Raw genomic sequence first — 25,390 nt, 5'->3', positions numbered from 1 at the left:
TCTAATTGTTTTTATTGCTATTTATTTTATTTTCCTGTAGTATCTTTAACCTGCTGTACTCACTGACCTCTGTTTGTTTGTTGATTCAGTGTTTTTTGACATATATCTTATTGGATGTTGTTTGTGTGATTGCAAATAAATTGCCTTCTTTGGGATCAATAAAAGTTGTCTGAATCTGAATCTGAATATACATCTCCAAAGATCACATATGTTGCATGTGCTTGTAAGATGTGTAAATAGGCATTTGTTTGGCGGTACGCTATTTTAGCTCAGTAGCATATCTATTACTAGCAGACTCCCACTTGTAACCCTTCTACCTTTTTCTGCCTGAAATCTTTACATTACAAAATCATAACAAAATATCTAATTTCAGCTTTCACCCCCAGTTCTCATCTTTATCTGTACCAACAGTAATCACGCAATGATTCACTGCTACTGTTTACAGATGTGTTTACAGCTCAAAAATCATATTTTCTGTCTTTTGTTAGTCTTTAAAAGGAATTTTGACAATTGTAAAATAATCTTTAAAAGGGTGAAAAGTAAGAAATGAATGGGGAAATATTTTTCTTAACTTGGCTTTCACATAACTTCAGTAATTTCTTCCTTATTAATTGTTCTTTATTATTTTTATTGATGCTCTTACTTACTACTTTTGCTATCCTCCTGCTGCTGCAACATTGTAAATGTTCCTACTGTGGGACTAATAAAGGAATATCTTATCTTCTAAAAACAAACAAGCTAACAATCAAAGCAGCTGAATGAGCAGAAGTGCAGTTTAAATCTGCAGTTAACATTATATTTATTGTGACTTAATACAAGTGACTGAACAGCGACTCTGAGCGTCACCTGCTGACAGACGAGGCCGCGCTCTCTGTCTGTCTCTGCTGCTGAATGATGACAGTGACGCTGATGATGGTGCAACGGCCGTAAATCACCAAAGAGATGATTCTATTATAACCAGTGTGACTGATGATGCTGATGATCACACTGAAGAGTTGAAGTGAACAGACAATAGATGATTAGATCGTTAATCAGATCACTAATGTCACAGCGGTTGGGAAATTTAAAGACTGGTAGTGTTACATTAGCTGATGTGTGTTTGTAGCAGGTTAAGTGACTTTTTTGGGTGATATCATTATTTTTTAGACATGTTTTTTAACTCATATCTTATCTGAGAGGTAGACTTAAACATGCAGAGATCTCATCTTGAGGAGGAATGTCATCTTTTCCTGTTTAGTTCTGTTTCTGTGTACATATTAATGCCATTAATAAATATATGTCCAGAAATCAGCTATATAAAACATTAGACTAATTAATTCCCTGCAAGATTTTAAACTGCATTAATTAACTCTTACATACTGTTTGGGTCAAATTTGACCCTTTTCGACAGCTATGAAAACACCTGAAATATCGTTTACCCTGAAATTTGATGACTTTTTCTGAAACAGCCTAAAATGCACAAAAATTAACATTTTAAAATGTTTTACTTTTGTATAGGTGCTACACATGCTTGTCCATTGAGGCTGTTCTGGGTCAAATTATCTCCGTATCTATTGACATGTGTTTTAGTGAAATGAATAGTTAATAGTTTTAATAAGATAATAGTTATGAGGATTTCTTTTTATGATGTAGCAGTGAAGACTGATGGCTCTAATGGTTATACAATAAACCCCGCAGCTCCATAAAGCTCTGCTCATTTTACCTTTACATATAAAATAACATTTACATCATTATTGCTATGTTATATTTTCATGTCTTAGGTAAAATAGGACATGATATTGTGTGATAGGAGATGTTTAGTGGTGTAAAAGCTACAAAATACACTCTCTCTGCTCTCTGAGAACATTAATTAAGGTTTAATCACATTTATTGATCAGTCAGATCGACTATTGATGCTTTTTAAACACATTTGTGGACACTTTTTATGAGGGGATTATTACTGTGAGGGTGTCGAATATGAACAGTATGTGAGGATTAAGCTGCATCTGTTTTAGTGGATGAAACCTGGTGCACATCCAGGTTGGCTCAGAGTAAGTCAAAGAGGGGACGGACACAGTTTGAGGGACAATAATGACAAATAGTCTTGTAGTGTATGAGGGGGGATTGAGTCAGTCTGCTGCCTTATGATTCAGTCTGAGTCTACTGCAAAATGAACTAATCTGGAAGAAATAAACATGTTGATGATGGAGGCATGCTTTAGGCCACTCGGGGACAAGATGCATCAAAGTATTGTAGCATTTGTGGCCTTTCGAAAAGTCTGAAATGTTGACCTTTAGTTAGACCTCCCATTTGACAAGCCTGTGATTTTTAAATGCCAGTGCACAGCCAACATGTGTCACACCTCAAACTTTCATCTTTTTACTTTTTTTTCTCTATTTACTCTTGACCCTTAACAACAGCATTTAGAACCACCTCAGGATTTAGGACATTTCAAAACTCGAACATATTTTTTAAATGATTTTTCCGAAGCAGAAACAGCGTCATCATTGTCATCGTCAGCGCTGTCCATTTGGGAAAATATTAGACAAATCAAATCGATTCTCAAAGGTTAGAAGTCAAACCACTCACACAGTATATCAGTGATGCTAGAATGATCATGTAGGACGAGAACTTTAGGAAAATAAAATAGATAAATAAATAAATAGAAAAAGGACAGCCAGAGTGAGCAAAGGGATGAGTCCTTTTTCTATCTGGGTCTTAAATCCTGTCTTCCTGCTCGTTACCGCCTCTGACATCACGAGGGCAAACCGACGTACTGAGTAACACTTGCATGTTTCATTTCCTGTGATTTGAAGATAATTTGACTTGAATGAGCAAAAAAACACTGCTGTGATATCTGACGCCAACATTATGTAAAAAGAGAGTATTGTTGCGCAATTTCCAAACAGCATGACTAAAACTAGCGAGCATGAAAACAACCTGACGATAAACAAAGAGTCAAAATCTAAATGCTTTCAGTTTCTTTAACATGCATCACACTTTAAGTAGCATGCAGTGCAACTTATAGCAGTATTACAAGTATTGGTGAAAAGCAGCTTAGTATTTTTATGAATGCGAGGATCTACAGTATATTTTTGTAGTGACTCACGGTGTCTGTCATAAGCAGACTTCCCTCTGGTCGTCCTTGTTGTGCTGACAAAAGGTCACATGTCTGCAGGCCAACGTTGCACTTTATGCTGTCATTCCCCTAAAGTCAAAATCTGATATTGATTTTTTTATTTTGTTTCTCCCCTCGCTCACATGTGACACACATCTGAGCTTTAAACAATTCTGAGTGAAAGCAAAATGTGTCCAGAGGAGTTTAAAAAGACAAAAAACAAAAAAAAAACATCCTGTGACAGAAAGTAAGACTGTTCCCAACTCTGTGTGAAAAGAGTTGGAAATATATCTTTATAATTATATTATTCACAATTAACTGTATTATACAAGCCTGTCTTGTTTCGAGATGCAAAACAACATATATTTTACTTTCTAACTCACTTTATTCCCACTATTAGAACTATTTTACTTCATGTGTGAAATGAATTCCTTAATTTAAGAAACCATCGTGCATCCCACAAAATTTAGGAGACTTATGAATAATGGAGAAAAAGCACAAAAAATGCTAAATATAGACACGAGCAGCAGCATGACCACGAAAAACTTGCAGCGTAAACACAATCACAGTGGTTCTGTCTATAGGAGCACTGCTAAATGATTTATTGCCCCGATACTATCGACTATCCACACTGAGAGGGCATTAATTATTTGTCAGAAGTTTAACATACACACAGTTCTGCCTTCTAAAGTTGGTTCAATTTAAATTTACATTACAACCTACCTCAGACCTACGACCCACATGTTTTATATATATAGTCTTTAAATGGGATCATCTCTCTTGAATTAAATAAGGAGTATTTTTCTGAAGACTCCTGTGGGTCTCTTGCACATCTTCAGACCTATAGGATAACATAACTGCTCTGAACTGTTTAAAAGACTCTATATATAATATTTATCAGTCATTCAGAGCTTTAATTATTAGTATTATATATCACAGTTTCCAAATAAAATGTCCAACTCATGGGATTAAACTACATTTTTGTGACATACTCATTCAATGCATGTGCAAAGGACTGCAGACATATATGAAGTTGTGCACCAGCTGAAGTTTCAAACACTAATAAAGTTATTTTCTATTGATTATGAATAATACTGCTGAGAGCCGCCTATGAAATGCGTCATTTTGTATAAGCAACAGTCAAAAGAAGCACAACATAGTCACTGTAGTACACAAACATCACACCTACTGCTCCTAAATTCTCATCTATCCAGGTATGAAACATAAACCAGCTCCAGATATTTCCCCCTTTTTAATGACATTAAAATGACATTAATCAAAATCATGTAGAGCATTATTATGTTAACTGTGAAAATGATCCTCATATTACTGTGACCACCGAGATTAAATCAAGCACATTTTCATGAGTGATTACCTCGGTGAGATAATTGTCTGTTTGAACATTTTGCAATAACAGCTCTGTTGTTTTAAATGCTCCTGGGGTCACAGGGGTGACTGATGAGACTCAATCGATGATAATGATCTGAAGTTGTTAATGATTTATCAGAGTCTAACAAACCCCCAGGTGCCCCCCCCTACCCCCGTCCCCCAGGAGAATCAGAGCAGACAACCTGAGGAAACGCACCATCTCGAAAGACCATCAATGATCAGATAATGGACCTTTGATTTGATGGCCTCTCCCAAAAAAAACTGCAGCGCTCACACACTGGGAGTCAATGCCGATCGATACGAACACATCAGGTTTTTGAGGCACATCAGACTTCATCCAATTCTTTTTCCCTGTGACGGCAAATTAGGTGGATCAGAGATTATCTCAGCGCCAATAATTCCTACGGCGACGTGACGAATCTGAGCTTAATCCTCTTTTACAATGACGACAAGTAGGAGTGTGATAGGATCAAGCTCGAGCGGGAAAAAAAAACACAACAAATTTCTGTTGTTTGGGCGCAGCGCCTTCGCAGTGGAGATGATACAATAAAGCTTAAGACCCGTGTGAAATGGCTTTCAAATTAGCATTGAACAAACACACTGCTGGGTTGATGACGGAGCAATCAGATTAGTCACAGATTGGGATTACACCAGCATGTCCTTGACACAAAGATAATTTCCCCCCCCCCCTCCAGACGTGAAGCGTGGGACAACACTTCTGGATGAATTAAACTGAGACTGTGAAATTATGCAGGGGAGAAGGGGGAGGACGGGAGGAGTTGGACTCCCACTTGTAGCCCTTCAACTTGAGCAGATCGACAGATTAATCCCATAATAATTCAAATAGTTCAAAGGTACTAAAAAAGACTGCAGCAACCTCTTTAAAAGGAGAAACCTAAATCTAGTTTTCTCAAGCTGCTCAGTGTCAGTGGCTTCACCGTGCGGCTCCCAGGTGTCAAAATGAGAAACAGATATTTAAAGTCCTTAACACCAACGGCTACAATCCCAGAATAAACAATCTAACACACAAGTAGAATAATATAGAAAGTTAACCCCCCCTGATGATTCGTGCCATAGGAATCAGTCAATCTAAGCAGCAAGCACATCATGTTACATCGAGACTGCAGCCGAAACTTTCTGTACCTAAACTCAACCTCAAAATATCAGCCATTAGCCGAGGGAGCCGTGGTGAAAGCAATCTGAATGCAGGAGGATTTTCATTCCCTGATTTAAGCGTCTTATGCTGCGTTTCATCTCAGCGTGTGTACAACTCCCGTCTCCACGAGTATGACTGTGAAGACTAAATTTACTCTCACCATGTGGCAGGAAGCAAACAAGATGTGAAGTAAAACACCGGTGGGATTTCAAGCATTTGGGGATTTTTCCTCCTTCTGCTGCACATATTATTTTTCATGTGTGACATTTAAACAAACAAGGATGCAAACACTCAATACAGCACGTCCTGAAAATGCTAAATGAAGCTGTTTCGCAGGTAAAAGTTAATTTGGAAAGAGCAAATGTTGGTCTGATTGCAGAACAACTTTCAGCTAACCATCTCTAACATTAGAAAAAAGACTTTAAAGTCTGTTGGGGCAACAGGCAAAGTATCACGTCACATCAAATAAGTATTAGTTATGTAACAAAAGTGACAATCTCTACCATTCCACCATCGAAAGGCAATCAGAATAACTGGATAAATAATTCCTTTTGCTTCTTAGAACAGGGCCTACGTCTCCCTAAGAGACTAATAAGCACCAATCTAATAAGAGACTAACTAATAAACTAAATTAATTAGACTAATATTAACCAACAAGCATGTTTTCAGTCAGGTGACATCAGTTTAGAAGTAATAAACATTGCTGTTTTCACACTTTTGCACTGCTACTCCAACAAAATACATATTCACTGGGTCACAGAGATAAATGTCTGCCAGGTGCCTAAATGCCATTTAGCATAAATGTTTGTTTAATAGATTGAAAATGTACTTTTAAATCCCACCTGCTGTTTTATTATTGCAAACCGCTCACACGGTAAAAGTGCCGATTATCTGTTTCCACGAATAGAACGGTTAAAAGAATATTTCACCTCCACCTCTGACTGACTTCTGATGCAGCAGAAACAAGAACACCTGCAGTAAGTAGAGCTTTATAGAAACAGTACAGCTCAAAGTCAACATGACAAAACAGGGCTGTGAGAAGCACAGCAGCGTACAAAGTGAACATGAAGTGTTGCATTCAAGAGTCTTTCTGTGTTATGTCACTTGATTTCTCACCTGAAGAGACAATCTTTCCAGCTGTGACTCACCAGGAAATGTCTCCTCTAATATTATCTTCATAATGCTGAGACTGTGACTTGTAGAAAATATTGTTAAACCTCAAATCATCTACTGTGACAGTCACAACACCCCCATATAAAAAAAAAGATAAGCTACCGGCACTAATCAGGAGAAAAGGTCAAGCTAACTTTTTCATGACAGACTCGACTTACTTTTTCCATCAGAAAAAGCACAGGTGAAACTAATTGACTCCATCCATACTAATTGGGAACAATGCACCATAGCAGGGTCCTGTCTGTGAAACATCTAAACTTTAATAAGTAAAAAAAAAAACCTCATCATTTTCTGCTGAGAGAGCCAAAAATTGAGTCTATTTTGCAATGTTTATGGATGATAAGACATGCTGTAGATTAACATTTAGTAATTATGTATCCTCATGCAAATATGAATAGCTGTTTTGACTTGCAGTGTGCAATGGCTGCTCGTATTTGTGTATCTTAGACTTTGAAATCGATATACTGTAATGTTTCTATACCACAGTGAGTATTTAATTTAGAAGTAATAAAGACATGCAGGTACTTAGATAGACAAAAAAAACAAACAAAACAGAAGCTACAGTTGAGATATCTTGACTTTTAGTGCCATTAAGTGTCACACTCCAAAACTCACTAAGCCTACATTTCCCATAATGCAACTATATAGAAACATCAGACCCTAGGGTTAATAATAATTATATTAAATTAAAGGTTAAAGTTTGTGACACAGGCTATCCAAGAGAGACTACCAATCACAGAGCTCTCTGATATGTTTTCTACCTAGTAACTAGCTAAAGGAAGACTCTGATTGGATGGGAAATTTATTTTCTCGTCTGTTATTTTTTCCCCAATAATGTCAATTTATAGCGTTGTCTGGATTGTTCATTTTGAGTTTGAAACATTTACATTTTACTGTTAATTACTATTTACAGTACTGTGCAAAAGTCTTAAGCCTCCTCTACCATTATACAAACAGAAAATACAGGAACTATGTCAACAATTTAACATTAATTATTAAATATTATTATTAATTAGGGTTCCATATATACACTTTAGCCTATAGAAGCTGTTTTCGCTGACTTTTTTCTGTTTTTTTTTTACTGCATACACATTTCCTGTATTTTCTGGTTGTATTATTGTATTATCTAATAAAGAGACTAAGAAATAATTATATATGGTTATTATAGCATTGCTAAAACAACAAATCTAACTTTTTGCACAGTACTGTATATCAGAGAAATAACACGAGAAAAGCTTTATATGGTTAGATTTTGATTTATCTTTTAGGAGCCCTCTGATTGATGGTTTGCCACTGCAGTTAATTGATCTTAATTTATCTGATTTAACTGTATTTTAAGTTTAAAACAATATAAAGATGAGAAAAGATAAGACTTGCTTGATCCCCAAGGTGCACAAGAACAAATCAGGCCACACAACAGGTACAGAAAGGGGCAGAAAAACGATATTAAATTAAATCTATATACAGATACCAAATAATAAACAGTGAGTAGAGAACAAAATGTGCAACAAATTGAATTAAGAAGCCACAAATGCTACTGTACACATGTCTTTGATGTGCAGTAATGAGGTATAATGCATCACCTCTTCTTTCTTTGTGTTATTAAAGCCTTAAAGGTGCTTTTCCACTCAAACACTATCCACACTGCTTTCATTGTTATTCCATACGTGAACACACACTTAAATGGGGCCACTGGAAAAGGGCCACAGTGGATTGAAGTGTTTCACAACCGACCAGCCAACATAGTCGAAAGGCTGTCCAAGGCCTTTTTCCCATCTGCCTTCGTTGATAATCTTCTCCCTTAGCATCCTGTTCTCTGGGTTTCCATGATCAAAGTTCGGATTTGCTTTAATTATTTCAGATCAATGCTTGCTGGCCGTGGCTATACTGTGGAGACCCGTGGCCAACGCTGAGGCAGCAAAGAAGAAGAAGAAGAAGAAGAAGGAGGAGGAAAAAAAACAGCTGAGTCGTCTGGTGCCAGTGTCTAATATGCACATAGCGAGGAGAGGCAAAGCAAGAGAGAGAGAAAGAGAGAGAGAGAGAGAGAGAGAGAGAGAGGGAGAGAGAGAGAGGTGTGTGGGCTAATGCAAGGCTCCAGTCATTAGCCCTAAGTGTTCCTCATTATGTTCCTGAAGCCTCTGAAGACCTGAATCCCTAATTGATCTCATCCTGGCATTTAGTAACACTCAGGAAAGCAAAAGGCTGCTCGCTTCCCTGGCACTAACAGATAGGCTGCCTGGCTCGCCCTGCAAACACTCGCTCATCACTACAAATGAAGGTCTGATACTCGGATGGCTGAGCGGCGGAGCTCACTCCACTGCTCCGATCACAGCCAGAAAAGTCCCGTTTTCACATTCGCGGGGCAAAAGTCGTACTATCCATTTAAAGCTGATTTTACTGAACTATTTTATCAAGTAAACGCTCACTTTGGCTGAGTATTCGTGGTTGCTGCAGTGTGTGCCGCCAACATCTCTAACAAGCTGCAAACTTAGTTCTTTCTTTTTTGTCAAAAATCTGCTTTTGAACCTTGAAATGATCGGGAAACATTTTCAGAGACTTTTACAGGATGCAGCTCTGATATCCCAAGAAAAACTTTAAAAGGACATATTTCATTATATTACTTCATTATGCTCCAAAATTATGGAATAGTCTACCCAAAGCTATAAGAGATGTGAGTTATGTGAACATTATTAAACGACAGCTGAAAACATATTTATTTAATTTGGCTTTTAATTAATCTCATTTTAACTTATTTTTACTGAATGTCTTTTTTTTTAAACTGTCTAATTTGACTAAATTTCTCTTTTTTAATTCTGTTTTATTTGCTGTTGTATTTTTTTTCATCTGTAAAGCACTTTGAGCTTCGTGCCTTGTATGAAAGGCGCTCTATAAATAAAGTTTATTATCAGCGTTATTATTATTATTATTACTTGATATAAAGAAAATGCAGTCCATGAGTGCAGATTTTAGTAGAGATCAGTTAATGCATGATGGTATTTAACATGTCAACATCAACAGAGAGACAGAGACTGTCCTCTAAAGCAGAAAGAGCATCAGTCGTTTCAGAAAATGCCCGAAATTGGTTTACATTCAAGTGACCTCGTGTGGTTGTGGTTGTAGTAATTGTGCCTTTTATAAGTTGGTAGTAAAGGTGGAAGCAGTGTGATGTTGTTATAGAGCCAGTCTGCAGAGAGAGGAGGTTTGGGTTGGACGGATATATGTCAACGAAATATCGGACTTTGATGCTTTGGGAGGCTACTGTGGACACTGGTTTCTTTTTACAGTGATCAGGGTTGTTCACGTCATTATTGCAATCACAATGATGCATGTACTCTAACCTCTAACCTTAAAAGAAGTGTCTAAACTGTGCCTAAACTTAACTGAACATTAACTATAGTGGTGTAAGATCACATATTGTGTCGACGAAATTTGGTTGTTTAAATTGGAGGACTTGATCCTTACTGTTGCACATTTTAAGTTGAGTTTAATTTACACTAAGCGATGTGGGACGTGTGCAAAAACCATGTGGACACAACATAATGACTATCAATGCATCACTTCTTTTGAGTTTTGAGTATTTTTTCCTTTCTTTTTTTAACTGTTGAAACCTTGCAGGCATTTATCTGAATCTCTCTGACCACATATTAAAGTGTCACTACATTCAAACTTTGAACAAGGATGCATAAGTCAAACACTGCCATGGTTTTGGGGTCTGATTCCCACTGAGACCTGCCCTATTAAAAATGTATGTACTCATGCTGCTGTGAGGCTCTTTGGTTTCTTTGCAGTCCACCAACTGTAATAAGTTTTATGTGATATATAAAAATACAAAAAAACAACCAAATTAAAAAGCTCTGAGGGCAAGATGGAAATGGAAATTAAAGTCTATATTTAAATTCCCAAACAGTTGAATGTTGCACAGTTTGGATCCCAGAGGGCTTGGGCTTACACACGGATTATTCCTCAGCATGTTTCATATTTAGTTATCCATATTTTAAACTAATTCAAATGTTTAATCACATCTGTAAACAACTAATTACATAATCTGCCAGGAAACTGATTCTTTCCCACTAATTTACATTTACATTAACATAAAGACTGTTAGTCTGTAGTTGCTGCGTCATTCTGATCAAACTTCATTTATCCAGCAGTGATGGAGGGAAGGGTTTTTCATTAATATAAAAATAATAAAATGACACAGCAGCAACACAGTGATCTACTTATTCTTTGTTTTCACAGATTAAAACAGTGATTCTATAATAAACTAAATCATGTAACTCATAATTAAAATGGCTGTTTGCTCATCGTACGTTATTAATAATGACATATAATGACTCTAATATCTAAACTTCATTTCTGTGCTAAAAAAATGTTTGATACTTTTCTCAGATCTGCACAACTGTTAACCTTTGTGTCGTCCTCCCGGGTCAAATTGACCCCGGTCTGTTTTGACTGTTCCTTCTTTACTTCCTTCCTTGTGTCCTTCTTTCCTTCCCTCCTTCCTTCCTTCCTTCCTTCTGTCCTTCTTTCATTCCCTCCTTCCTTCCTACATTCGTCCATCCCTTCCTTCCTTCTTTCCCTCCTTCCTCCCTCCCTCCCTCCCTTCCTTCCCTCCTTCCCTCATTCCTTCTTTCCTCCCTTCCTCCCTCCTACCTTCCGTCCTCCCTTCCTTCCTCCCTCCTTTCCTTCCCTCCCCTCCTCCCTCCCTCCTTTCCTTCCTTCCTCTTTTCCTTTCTCCATCCTTTTTTCCTCCCTCCCTCCTACCTTCCATCCTTCCTTCTTCCCTCCTTCCTCCCTTCCATCCTCCCTCCCTCCCTCCCTTCCTTCCTTCTTCCTCCCTTCCATCCTTCCTTCCTCCCTCCCTCCCTTCCTTCCTTCTTCCTCCCTTCCATCCTTCCTTCCTCCCTCCCTCCCTTCCTTCCTTGACTCGAGGGCAACAGGAGGGTTAAACAACTAAACATCACTTTTAAGATGTGATGAGTAATGAGAATCTAACAAAAACAGAGGCTGGTTTTTAGATACTTGATGCCACAATTTGCAGCGTACTGGAAAAGAAAATGGCCCAAAACAAGCTATATTTTAACACTAAATAAACAGGACTGATTTCTTTTAAGATGAACTATTGGTAAAGAAACACTTTAAATAACTATAATTTAAAAAAACTCAACTACTCTCCACTCTCTTTTTCTAAATAGCTTCTGTTACGCACAGAGAATCCTTTGGAGATCAGTCTTGTGCTGCTGTCCGACTGCACTTTAATTACAGAAATGCACCGTAGCTGCCTAACATTTCCAGGAATTCACTTTCACTGTAAATGAGTTGCAGCGCTGAGAGGCCATTGATAATATACTCTGTTATTTATGGTGCAAATCTGTCTCTGTCCGCTAATCAATAATGTATTATCATACATCAAGTTTTGGAAATGAACCTGCCGAGAAGTTAATTATTGTAGAGATGGTAGCGAACTCCACCAGAGCAGTCGATTGTTTTTCATTAGAGGACTTGGAAAATTGATTACAGACAAAAAAATAAATATATATATATCTATATATGTTATGATTTGTTATGATGGGAGATGTGAGTGATAAATACTGATGGAGAACCTGCAAAACAAATAAAATAGCCTGAAGGCAGCTTCATAAATAACACAGTCCCTTTAATTTGGCTTGGACTCCGTGTGTATGCTAACTGACACTGGATGATTTCTGAGAGGAGCAGCTGGCAGGAGTGTGTGTGTGTGTGTGTGTGTGTGTGTGTGTGTGTGTGTGTGTGTGTGTGTGTGTGTATGAGTGTGTGCTGAGTGCTCCACTTGTCTGTAGTGTCCTTGAGCAACAAAATGAACCCCCAACCAGCTGCAGGGGTTCAGTTCTGTAGCTGACACTGACCTACAGAGTATAAATATAAGAGCTACCCTCCATGTTTACAGCAGAAACATGATGAGTGTGTGATATAACAATTTAAACTTGCCCATTTTAAACCTTTCTAGACATCTTTTAACATATAAAAGTTGGCATTAATTGTCATTCCAGCCATGTAGATACATGACAGAGAACTAAATACCACACTCAAGTCCCGGTGATTGTAAAATATACACTCACTTCATTACCTGTGCTAATCTAATCCAATGCAATACAACAGCTCTGCTACAAATTCTACATTTATGAAGTTTATACATTTTTTTAGTTTTTGTTGATATCATCAAGAAGGTGATAATTCTACTTTATGTTTTATTATTGAGGTCATAGTGGGTGATGGTGGTGCATTATATTGACTGGTGTTCCTAATATTTTGTCCACTGCATTAATATACATGAAGGGGGGCAAAATATTAGGAACACTAATCAATATGATGCACCTCAGTACACCACCACCAGTTAGTACGATCTCAGTAGTAAACATAAAGTAGAATTATCACCTTTTCTGACAAAGTTAATACAATCTGAAATTGTATCAACTTCAAAGTGACCGGTGACTTCAAAGAAAAATAAAAAGATCCTTTAAAAAAATCCTTAAAATGACATCAACTCCTTCTCTCTCATTGAAAAATCCAGACTCTTTGAAACTACAAATATTTCTCATTGAACTGTTGAATACAAGCTGTCTTCTACTTCACTGTAAAGTCCAATATCACACTTGTGTAAGTTGCATATTGGACCAAAATTGGCTCCAAACTAGCTGCAACGTCAAAAATTTTGCTCAGATTTAAGGCGAGCACAGAAAAACGTTCCTGCTTCAGTAGATTCATATGAAAACAAACTCTGCTCATGCGTCATTCTGCAGTGAAGCTGAAGGAACATGCATTTTTTAAGTTTAGGAGGGACTTACTAATTAAATGTTTAAAGCCACTAATGCTGGAGTCAGAGCCTTTAATCATACAGTTATCATCAGTCCGTGTATGATGAAACATTTTACTACCTGTCTACATCTGCTTTAGTATTTCATATGTTTCACAGCTTCTTTCCTTCAACCCACAACTTCACTGAATGAATAATGGATTCAAAATTTAAATAAAATAGATTAACAACCATGTTTCAAATGAGGAAACATCATTTGTTAATAGTCTTTTTTTTCATATCTGAGTCCTTTCAATGCTGATGCCTGATGCATTAAGGATGTAACGTGCACATTTCCATGTCTATATTTTCTATTCTAGTGCTGTACTAGAATATCTTTCCATAATTACCAATTAAAAAAGATCCTTATTCATCTTAAACAGGCTTTTTATGCAGAATCAGTTCAACCTCTTTTCTAAAACATAACTTTTGGCATGAAAGGAGCATTTTTACATCAACTTTTAGGACTTTTATTATGTTTAACTTAGACTCTCAGCATTATAACAGCATGCAAAGGACAGATCATCACAAAAAAAGCATGTTATGTCTCCTTTAATATTTCAAGTGAAATATTTTAGGCTAGGAAATGCCAGCCTGTCACTCTTCATATCTTTTACTGCTCCTCAAATCTCACTGGGTCTAAAAGACATTAAACTTGAATGGTTTACGTTGGAGTCTTCAGGGAGTCTGAACTAACTCAAGTCTCACTGCAAGTCAAGTCCAGGTTCCTTCTCAGGTCTTTAATGTTGTGACCAAAGTCTGATCTGAGTCCAAGTCTCAAGTGTAAAGCTTTGATATTTACCACCATAGTGTGATATGATATAAAAGCAGCAACAGAGCTCCATTTCCCCCCGACCCAGAACAGACATTATTCTCTGTTCAATATGTTCTAAGTCCAACTTGCAATATTAATGAAGAAAAAAAGAGATGTGAGTGTAAATACTGACGACAGCAAACACTGAGTCACAACACTCGTACATATAATGAATGCCACAACTAGAAAATGTTACACCAAAGTGAAATATCACTCAGGGTTTACGTGGTGTTCCAGTAAGTCTCTCTGTCGCAGCTCTGTTGTTTTTTTTATTTTTGTCTAACCTTTTATTTAATGAACAAACTGTCTGGACCTTCAGTCTTATACTGCATCACTCTGTTCGCAATAAAAAAAGTCACTTCTGTCTCAATTCCCACAATGCATTTCAAGGATAAGCACTTTTTTATTTAATATCGAGACTCAACAATGTCTGACATCCAGTCCTCCTTTACTTCAATTATTTAACAAAGCCAATAAATGACCTTCTCTGTATTTTCTAAATTTCAACATCAATTTACTTCATGAAGCCGTAGAGTCTGATTTAATTTATCTTGAGACGTGATGGCGGCCTGTGTGTGTGTGTGTGTGTGTGTGTGTGTGATCCCCTCCCTTACACGCAGCTGCTTGCTTCCAAGGCCAGCTCAAGGTTAGCTTCCAGGTAAACGGCTGCGAGGCATGACTGCATATTCTTCCCGCTAATATAAATTATAGATTACATTATCCCTATACATTCTGCATACATTTCCAGCTACTTGATGTTGTCGCTGCTTCTAAAAAGATCTGTGAAAGTAGAGCTTCATATTTCAACCCAGAGGTGAATTGTTTAGATTGCATGTTTATATGGACTGCTCGCTGTTTCCACTTCAGAGAGTGAAGCATTTTATTGAATATAGAAATCCATAGAGGAAAAGGTCACTCTGCACATTTTTGTTCAGAGGTGAAGATGAATAGTTTGCATACAGAGGGGCTGTTGCATGCTTGTGTGCATAGTAACGATCTGCGCAAGCACCCGGAAACGAGAGAGGCGATCAATCTGTGTTATCGCGGCGTGGCGGATGTGAAAGAAGTGAAGCGCCTGATCAGAAGAGGAGAGTGAGAAGGAACGTTTGTTTGTTTTCTCCTGAGAAGCTGAGCTCTTCAAAACCCTGCAGATACTTTATTTGTTGCAGTTGCACTGCGACAAAACGAAGCCGTAAAAAAAAAAGAAAAGAAAGAAAAACCGCACCGAACCTCGTTGCAAATCACCTCCCGTGCCAGTTTTTTTAATAAACAAAGTGTAAACAGAAAGGCTCGTACTTCTTTGTTTATTTCCTCGCGCGATGCTATGATAATAAATTCAGCACATAATTGTTTATAAATCAGTGAATACAAATTTCCACCCCAAGAGAGATTTGTGGCAAATTGTACATATGCTCCAGTCCTGGCATCAATCTTGTTTTCCCTGAAACTATAACACACACACACACACACACACACACACACACACACACACACACACACACACACACACACACACACACACACACACACACACACACACACACACATGCTCACATGCTCACATATGCAAAGTCAATAATACAAAGACATGCATCCATGAACAAAAGCATCTAGAAATATCAAGGTAACACACACACACACACACACACACACACACACACACACACACACACACACACACACACACACACACACACACACTCACATACACACACACACACACACACTCATGTTGCAGAAGCCTTTCCCGGGGGCTTCGAGCACTAACCTAAAAACTTCTGCTGCTCCAACAACAACAACGACGACCTGACTGGTAGAAAAGCAATAAGGCAAATATGTCAATGGCCGTTCAAAGGCCTGCCAATCATTGTGACTGACTGATTGGTATTCCCTGACGGTCATGGTTTGCGTGTTGGCCGCTGACCAGTTTCATTACTAATTCTTGCCTGAGTGGTCGATACGAGCGACGGTGTGCTGTGCTGTGCTGCGAGCCGAGAGGAGCGTGTCGTGTTCACCTTGTGCATTTCACGTCTGCTCCTCTGCTTTGGTTCCTGTTTTACACATTGACTGGAGAACAGTGGAGTATATATATATACAGTAACACACACACACACACACACACACACACACACACACACACACACACACACACACACACACACACACACCTTTGCTGGAGCAACTCAGCAGCAAGCAGAGGCTGATTGTTTCATCACTCATCCAACGAATTATTATGAAGTTTATAGATTTAGACACAAAGATCGGGACTAAACACCACACTTTGCACACATCCTGCTTTCATATAAAGAGTTTTAAAGCACACTTTTCCGTTTCTCTCTCTTTTTGTCACAGTTTTTAAGTCAATCCCTCTCTCTCTCCCTTTATTAACCAGAAACATGGGGCTCAATCCAGCCGACAATCCAACGAAACAGCTCCTCCGCTCAAAACTCTCAATCCCCTCCGTCCTTCCTTCCTTCCTTCCTTCCTTCCTTCCCCCCATCAAACCTCATCGTTTTACAACCAAACTACTAAACATCCATCTTCAACCATCCCCCCTTCCCTTCATAGCTTCATCCTTTCATCCTTACATTCCTAATCCCTTCCTCTGGTCCTGCAACCCATCCATCATCAAACATCTCAGCTCTCTTTCGCTATTCCCAATTAAACTATTTCCAATCCGTATATTTCCTGTTGGTCTTGGTTAGTAAATTCATGTTTAGTCAGCTTGTTAGCATCATCCTCTAATGCCATGTCTGAAATCCCTTCATTCTCATTCACTGGTCTGATATTTACACTTCTTATAAAACCGAAACATCCATTGTAGGATTTGCAAGAATGTAACAGATGGTATTTGATGTTATTTTGGGACAGTTTAAGGACACTACAGTTTATTTGGAGATTCATAGAAAATAGCAGAAAGTGAGCTAGATAGTGAGGCAGTTAGTTTGGATGCACCAGACTATGTAACTGAATTTAAGTTAATAAAAAATATCAATATTTTTGTAATACAAGCCAGATAGCCGGGCAGCAAGGTCCCATTTCAGGTTAAATTATGTCTCAAGTTATAGATAAGTGATTCAGAGCATCGAAAAACAGACGAGACTGACACTAAACGCATCCCTTCAAACACCTTACGGCAATAAATGTATAAATAAACAGGCTATTTTGCTCTATTGATTTTTAAATCTTTTTTTTTTTTTTTTTTTTACCAATGAAAAAAACATTGTATGTGAGCATCATGCCAATACAGCGATATGTCTTATTGTTGAGAAGATATTGATTAACTACTTTTGTTATTATCAGTATCAGAAGCTTCCGCTGCTTTAAAGGTTGAATTTGAGATTTATGACGGATGTATTTCTGCAACATAAAGCTTCACAACATGACACATTTTTTCACAGCATTCCTGATCTCCTTTATAAAGCTCTCCTTTATGAGAAAGTCTTATTTGCATTCATATCGTACTGCTTGGGCTCTTATTCCCGTTGGCTGGTCGAATAATCTGACAGCAGCAAACTATATTCTTGTTTCTGAGATCAAACAACGTGATCTGAATAGTGAAAAGGTCAAAGGTCAGTTTCTCTTGTCTACAAGGATTCTTCAAACCTCTGAAAGACTCCTAAAGTCAGGCTGCTTCCTTGTTTTGATTAAAAAAACAGCAATAAAACTTCAGTAAGAAGAAGTTAAGTTGTGCTGGCAACAAGGGAAATGATCTCACCTACTTGGCACTTTCTGTCACCTGCTTTGACAGAATCCACAGATGTGAGCCTGAATACAAGATTAAAGGTTTTGTTGAGACGAACATTTCCTGCAGGTCCAAAATCTCAATCTAAATTCTCAGCTCTCCTTTCCTTTTTGCTCTTTGATGAATAAAAAGGAGCGGGGGACAGAGCGAGAGGGGAGAGATATGCGTGCGAGCATTAAATGTGTATTCATCAGGTCTGGCCTCAGCCATTGACAGGCTAATCAATGTTTAGTAATAAAGCTGAATGTGGAATGAGGTGTGGGGGGTCCAGGTCGGGACGGAGGGGAAAGAGATATCAATTAAGCAGGGAACTGCAGAGTCCAGACCCGAGGAGCTGAGGCAGCAATATCCCCACTCTGGTTCATTAACTAAACAGTGTGCACTGAATGCAAAACTCCTCTGACCCCCCCCCTCTCTCCTTCCTCTCCTCTTCTACCTCCTACACCACCACCACCACTCCATCCCCAGCTGTAAACGTCTGCCTGGTTCAATGGAAATGAAAGAGTCGCTGCAGCAGGTAGAAAAACATCTTTGATAGTTCACATAATGAAATACCTTGGAGGCAGCGCGGGCGAAATAATATCCACACATGATGCAATAAAGCGAAACGTGCAAGGTGCCTGCAGGTTGGTAATGCAAAGCAGGAGCCAAACACATTACCAAATTATATTGTGAGACATTTGCATACAATATGCATTCTGTGTATATTGGGAGAAACTGTAGCTAAAAGTGAATTGGCTCATTTCCAGTTCTCCAGTTCTCGGTTTGTTCCCACAATGATGAATCAAAAACAAACTCGAAGCTCATCATTTAGTTTTCTAAACATCTGAATCTTGCTTGAACTTTTCTCAACTAACAACTCAAGTTAGCTCCTAAAAGTAAAAAAATGACTGATTGTTTTAGTTTCTTCACATTAAGTAAATACGTACATGCATAGTAAAGTACAAAAGTGCAATTTTAGGGCATTTGTTCTTGAGTATTTTTACACTTTTGGCTTCTTCTAACTTCACCCCATCACATTTCAGAGGTTTTTCACTCGGCTTCATCTATTTGAAAACTAGTTGCCAGTTATTGCAAATTCATTTTCATCCTAGTTTATACATCTGGTCATTTAAGTGAAGCTTTCAGCATCTTTTACAGACGATGGTCAATCTGCTTCCCTCAGGATAGATCTTCTACCTTCCTGAGGATGTATAAACACTCTTTCATCTCATTAACTATTACTTTTTTGGAGGTAATTTGGGTTTGTTGCTTCTTTTTATGCATTTACTGCTTGTGTGGTGTATTATCTGTAAACCACTTTGCACCTGGGCTCATTAAAGCTCTACCCGACTAAAATATCATCCAACTATCTGACAGTATATAACAGACTTAAAGGAGAACTCCAGCAATACTGTAGCACTTCCATAAGGTTGGAGGACTAACATGAGACAGATTTAATAAAACAAAAACAAAAACAAAAACAAAGGGTGAGATGAAGCAGACGCAGATGAAGCAGACGCAGATGATATCCAGCCGCTATTAAACTGCTACCAAAACTCTGGATCCTACAATTCCCATAATGCAACTTAAAAAGCATGTATCAGCCATGTACCCTGCCTGTCTGGTAAACACCTACATCTTTTAAACACTGCACCCCCAGTTTTAAACACAGCCTTTTTCTTATAATAAACTTTCAACGCCTATCCAAGATAATACTGTCTTCTCAGACACAGAGGACATTATATAACAGGCAGAGTAGTACTATACTATCATTCATATGACAAGTAACCTGAACTTCAGGTGTGAAATGTGTTGAAAGCCCCTGAGAAAGTTATTAACATTAGCTTCATCTCGACCAGCTACAACATTAAAACCTTACTTGTATGTTCATCCATCAGTAATAATAATAATCCAACAGTAAACACACTAAAAGGGTTATTCTACATGAGCAGGCAACTTGTACTGTGTATCAATTATTATAAAGTTTATCATCTTGCAACCAGAGTCTTTATAAAAGACGGATAATAAACTTCTTGCCTTGAACCTTGAGCTCAACAACTCCACAAATACCTGCTGCTACAATTTATTCTTATAATCCCAGGAGAGCAATTTAAAGCATGTTAAGGGCACTGACATCTGGCACTTGTTCGCTCTTTATTAAAAGCATTCACCTTGTTGATGACACAATATTCGTCCTATAGTGGCCTGGAGCCAGGTACAACCAGAATCCAACTTCCTCTTTAATGTCCCTGAGATCTATCTCCTCTGTCATATTCGTCTAATTATAGATACAACCTTCAAATCTTAATTTTGTCGTCCTTTCTCTGTGGTTTACCTGTGTTTTTGATCATTTTGAGACAAGTGGTGTGTTAAAAACTGTACACTAAACTCATAAATGTCCCTATAAACCACATTTATGAACTCTAAATTATTCTAAAAACACTCACAAGCAAAACAAACGTCTCTTTTTGTTAACACGAGTCCATCCAAAAAGCACAACAATAATATTCTCATGTTCCTCATCTGTCACTGACAAAACGCCGGCTGCATAATGACGTCTCGGGGCAACATCGCCCTTGACAGTCCAATCGCAGAGCGGTGCCGCCATATGCCCCGCCTACTGCTGCAACATTAGCAAGATGATTTGGTTGCTAGGGGGGGGGGCTGTGTGCACCACGAGAAGGGCCTTGATGAATAGGCAACTTTGTAGGGAGCAGAGATGAGTAAATGTTGCTTCCAGCAGGGAGTGGGAACCAGAGATGACCTCAAAATCATCATGGGTGCACCAGGGGAAATATATATATATATATATGGCTCTAGCTGCTAGCAAACTGCTCTCTTAATATATGGTGTGCAAATGTTTGAAACGCACATTGTGCAAGTGAAAAAACAAATGCATGTCTTTTACTGATGTTGTTTTTGTGGTTTTGGGGGAGGGATTAAGTTTGACTTACGAGCAGTGCAGCAGCAGCAGCAGCAGAATGAATGGCTGTTAATCGACTAATGGATTACTTGTAATGGAAGAAGAAATTACAGCCCGAACCTCACAACAGCTGATTGTCTTATCGAGCTGGTGAGACAAATGAGATGAGGATTTTCAGGAATCAGGGTCCACTGTAAATCAGAGGCAAATATAATGATTGCATTTTCTCTGTTTTTGGATGAAAACAATCAGCTTCCTACCATCTAGGCACCCAGTAGTTTCACCCTCTCTCTAACTGGGAATGCTGGTGCTGGCAGTGGTGCAAGAAGTCCTCCACACTTTCTTTTCTTAAGTAAAACTATTAACTATTAATAGTACAATGACTATAATGACACAGTAAAAGCCCTGCATTCATATTTATGCTTAAAGTGAAGAGGGAATGAAAGGTATTATAAGCACAGTGTATTTAAAGTTACTTAATGAATAATAATGCATCATGTTTTAATTGTTATTTAAATGCAATATGACCAGTAACATCTACCTGTCAGGTAACTATAGTAGAAGTAGTGTTTTCCTATGAAGTAGAAGTACACAGATGCATATTTTAACAGCTTTGATGGGTTTTTTAAGTTATTTTGGGGTATAATAAGTTAGAAAAGCAACATAATTTTATTTATTTCATATTTAACATCATAATAAAGCTATAGCTGCTTTTGGGGCCCTTTTATTTGGGGGCCCCATGCAGTTACTACCTCCTTTAACATGGAAATCCGTCCCTGGATCTACTCACTGATCGACTGGACCAACATGAGCTTTAATATCATATGTCTGTCTGTGCATTTGCTATTGAAACCATAAATAAGGGAATCATCTAAACGCCAAAAAAACATGTGCACAGTCTACTTTCCTCCTCACACATGCCTGTTGACATTCTGGGACAACACATCAGCAACTTACACCGCCCACTAGCAGCCGCTGTTTGCTCTCCCATAGGCTGAATTCAACTCACTAGTGCGTGCAGGCTGGCGTGCACATGAGCAATAACACACACAACCCAAAGGCAACTTTGACAAGATTTTTCACATGGACCTTTCCTCTGAATAGCCTTCCCTTTAAGACTTGTTAAAAAAAAGGAAAAGAAAGAAAAGAGGGGGCTGTAATTTCCATGCATGTCCCCAATGGCAGCAAAGCAATAAAAATGCAAATTTCGATTTTTATCAAATCCATCCAAATAACACACACATCATTATTCCCACTCATGAAGTCCATTTTCATGCCTCTGCTTACCTGAAAAACACTACCGTTTCCCACAAATAGATCCCCAGCGCGTTTAGTCGGCACATTTTTGCCAGTCTCATTTTGTTTGGAGGGGGGGTGAAGGTGTTGCTGAGGGGGGAGGGGGGTCACACTCTTGAGAGGCTGAATTTCCCCCTTCAGAAAAAAAAAATCCTTTAGTGGTGAAAAGGGAGGAGGAAAAGGAGGAGAGGGGAGGGGGGTTTATGGTTATGGTTTATGACCTCCAAGGTGAGCCGAAAATGTTCCGCTCTTTTTTGTTGTTTGTGTGTGTGTGTGTGTATGTGTGTGGGTGTGTGTGTGTGTGTGTGTATGTGTGTGTGTGTGTGTGTGTGTGTGTATGTGTGTGTAGGTGTGTGTGTGTGTTTGTGTGTTTCAGATCCCGTAGTAGCCGGTGCTGAGCCGCGGGATGCTCATGACCTCACCGGCCATGAAATCATGTGTCCGCTCTCACGCCTCCAGCGGGAAAATCCACAAAATCCACCCCGAAAAAAAAATGAGTTCAGCACCACGGACAGTGACAGGAAGAGACACCGGTGGGGCTGCGGGGAGGAAGCTCGTCCAGGTTTTTTTTTTTTGGTTAGAGGGGGGTTGAAGGGGGGGGCAAAGTGAGGAGGAGGAAGAGGAGAAGGAGGAGGAGAAGGGGTAAGGGGGGGTGGGGGGGTCGAGAGGAGGTTAGTCGCTCACAGGCTTCTGTTAATTGACACACAATTACACTCAATTACTCTTAAGTCTAGTCTGTGCGATCCACATCGGATAAAGGGGAAATAAGACATATTCCTTCAGTGGTTGTAGAAAAAAAATGCTGGGTGTTTTTTTTTTTGGCTGCGTCTCAGTGTCTCCAGAGGTCTCACAAACTGTGCATGTGCGTTATATCCCTAAATCCACTCACGGAATAGACCTCCCCATACACAAACACACACACTGGAGTGCTTTTTTTCTCTCCTCTCAGATCTGGCTGCAGGTTTTCTCTCACATGCATCCCAGAGGCAGTTGAAGAAGCGTCGCTCTGGATCCGTGCGTATCGGCTGTTGCGGGAGTCCCGAAGCTGCTGCCTCTGCTGCTGCTGCTGCTGCTGCTCAGAGAGGGAGGTCTGCAGGTGGAACAAGTCTGCCTCCTTTTCTTCCTCTCCCTCTCCTTCTTCTTCTTCTTTACCTCCCCCTCCTGCTTCTGCTTCTGCTGCTGCTTATGCTGCTTCTGCTGCTTCTCCTTCTCGTAGTTGTCTCCCAGGGGCGAGTAGTAGTAGTAGTAGTAGTTAGAGCTGCAGCTGCACGTCTCAGCTACTCCCATTGTCTGGTGGTGGTCAACTTGGAGACGCACCGGCGGCTGCTGCTGTGCTCCGTATTCGCTCCCATCCGGGCACCGATTCCGTTAGAGAGAAAAAAATAAATCAATCAATCCTCCCAGGAGAAGTGACAGTGTTATAATAACGTGAGGACCTGCGTGTCGGACTGCTGTGGACCCTTTTCCATGGCAAGAGAGCGACAGCGACACAGTGGCCCCTGCCCGGCACGCACATTCACACACGCACACACACGGAGGTACAGTACAGACAGCAGAGCCAGCCTCTGTGCGCTCCGACACTGTAGCCTATTTTCTTGCTGCAGTCATTTAGCAAACTCCAAAAAACGCACCTCGCAGTGGACAGACACGCCCACAGGATGCTGCCATTGGTCCACACAGCCTCGGAGCTCGCCACTGATTGGCCGGTGCAGGTGTCACTTGCTGGATATGGACTCTACCTCTTACGCAGAGATGCCTTCACGAAAAGATTTGCTTTAATAACTTATTTTTGAGTTTTAATTGACCTGCAGACTTACAATACTGTTGAAAAGAGAGTTAGAATTTATCTGTAATTCTCAGTATAGTGTTTATAATGATCTTATAGAAGAGCAAGGAGAGTTTATTTAGTCAACATAGCAGATACTAAGGAATGTAAAAACACAATGAAAAGGAAAATGGAATAAGTTTGAATGGAATAAATTATATAAAGATGTATAACATTTGAAAGCATTTTTTAATGTATACATTTGTACTATATTGTGCTTCTTTTTCAATGATACCACACTCCTATTATACTCATATAGTGAGCTCTAAGTGCTTAAACTCTAAACCTACAACTCATCATATTTGATTTATTGGTTGTTGCTGTACAGGTTTATTGTATCTGTGGTATATTCACATGGTCCAATGCTGAGGATTCATGTCAATAAGCATATTTAGTGAAATATTTTCACATGAATCAGATGGAAATAATACAATTAATGACTGAATTCCATTTAGTTGCTTTAGTACAGACCTTTTTTTCACAGCAGATATTTAGACATGTCAAAGCAGGAAAATCACAGATGGAACTAATAACATTAATAATGGCTGAATAAGATTTAGTTTTCGATATGCATGAGCTACTGTTGGTGTGATCAGTTTCACCTGCAGTTTTCCTGCTATATGACAAGTCTAAATGTCCATTCACTCATCATACAATGTCAAATAGTTTTTTGATGAGTATATTTATCCTTTGAGACCTTGTGTCTTGGATAATCTACTTTTATTCCGTTATGCTGCTTGTGTCAACCTGAATTTCTACTGAGAGGGATTAATGAAGATACATCTCATCATCATTTTCACCTGCACTTTTCCTCAGTGTCCATAAACAAGGTTTATCATACTTCAGTCACAATCTGGAATATTTATCACAATCTCAACGGAGCTTATTGATACTAAATAGTAACTAATTCTCTCTCACATGATAAAGTCAACATCATCCCTGTTACATTTTATTATTCAGTGGATATCGTATATACATATGATATCCTTATTCTTCCATTCTTGGTGTTGAACTCTGAACTTAAACTTTAAAAACAACATTTGCGGGTATTGATGGAGTCAAAATGATAAATCTTGATGGTTTTGGTTCCACTTTGACTTTGAGCCTTGTGATATCAATATGTATCAAATATTAAACAACCGATGCTCCCCTGTGGAT

At 38.8% G+C, this 25,390-nt stretch overlaps 1 protein-coding gene across 2 annotated transcripts in view; it reads right to left on the bottom strand.

Annotated features, from left to right (window-relative positions):
- Window positions 1–22,469, bottom strand: part of glra1 (glycine receptor, alpha 1) — a 144,027-nt gene extending 121,558 nt beyond the window's left edge. For both annotated transcript variants that reach the window (XM_062425738.1, XM_062425737.1), the window contains exon 1: window positions 22,399–22,469. In XM_062425738.1, the coding sequence (XP_062281722.1) occupies window positions 22,399–22,469 (71 nt within the window). The remainder of the gene's footprint in view (window positions 1–22,398) is intronic.
- Window positions 22,470–25,390: the final 2,921 nt, after the last annotated feature.

This window comes from Scomber scombrus, chromosome 9 (genome assembly GCF_963691925.1).
Source record: "Scomber scombrus chromosome 9, fScoSco1.1, whole genome shotgun sequence".
Taxonomy (NCBI): Eukaryota; Metazoa; Chordata; class Actinopteri; order Scombriformes; family Scombridae; genus Scomber; species Scomber scombrus.
This window is presented reverse-complemented; position numbering and strand designations above follow the sequence as displayed.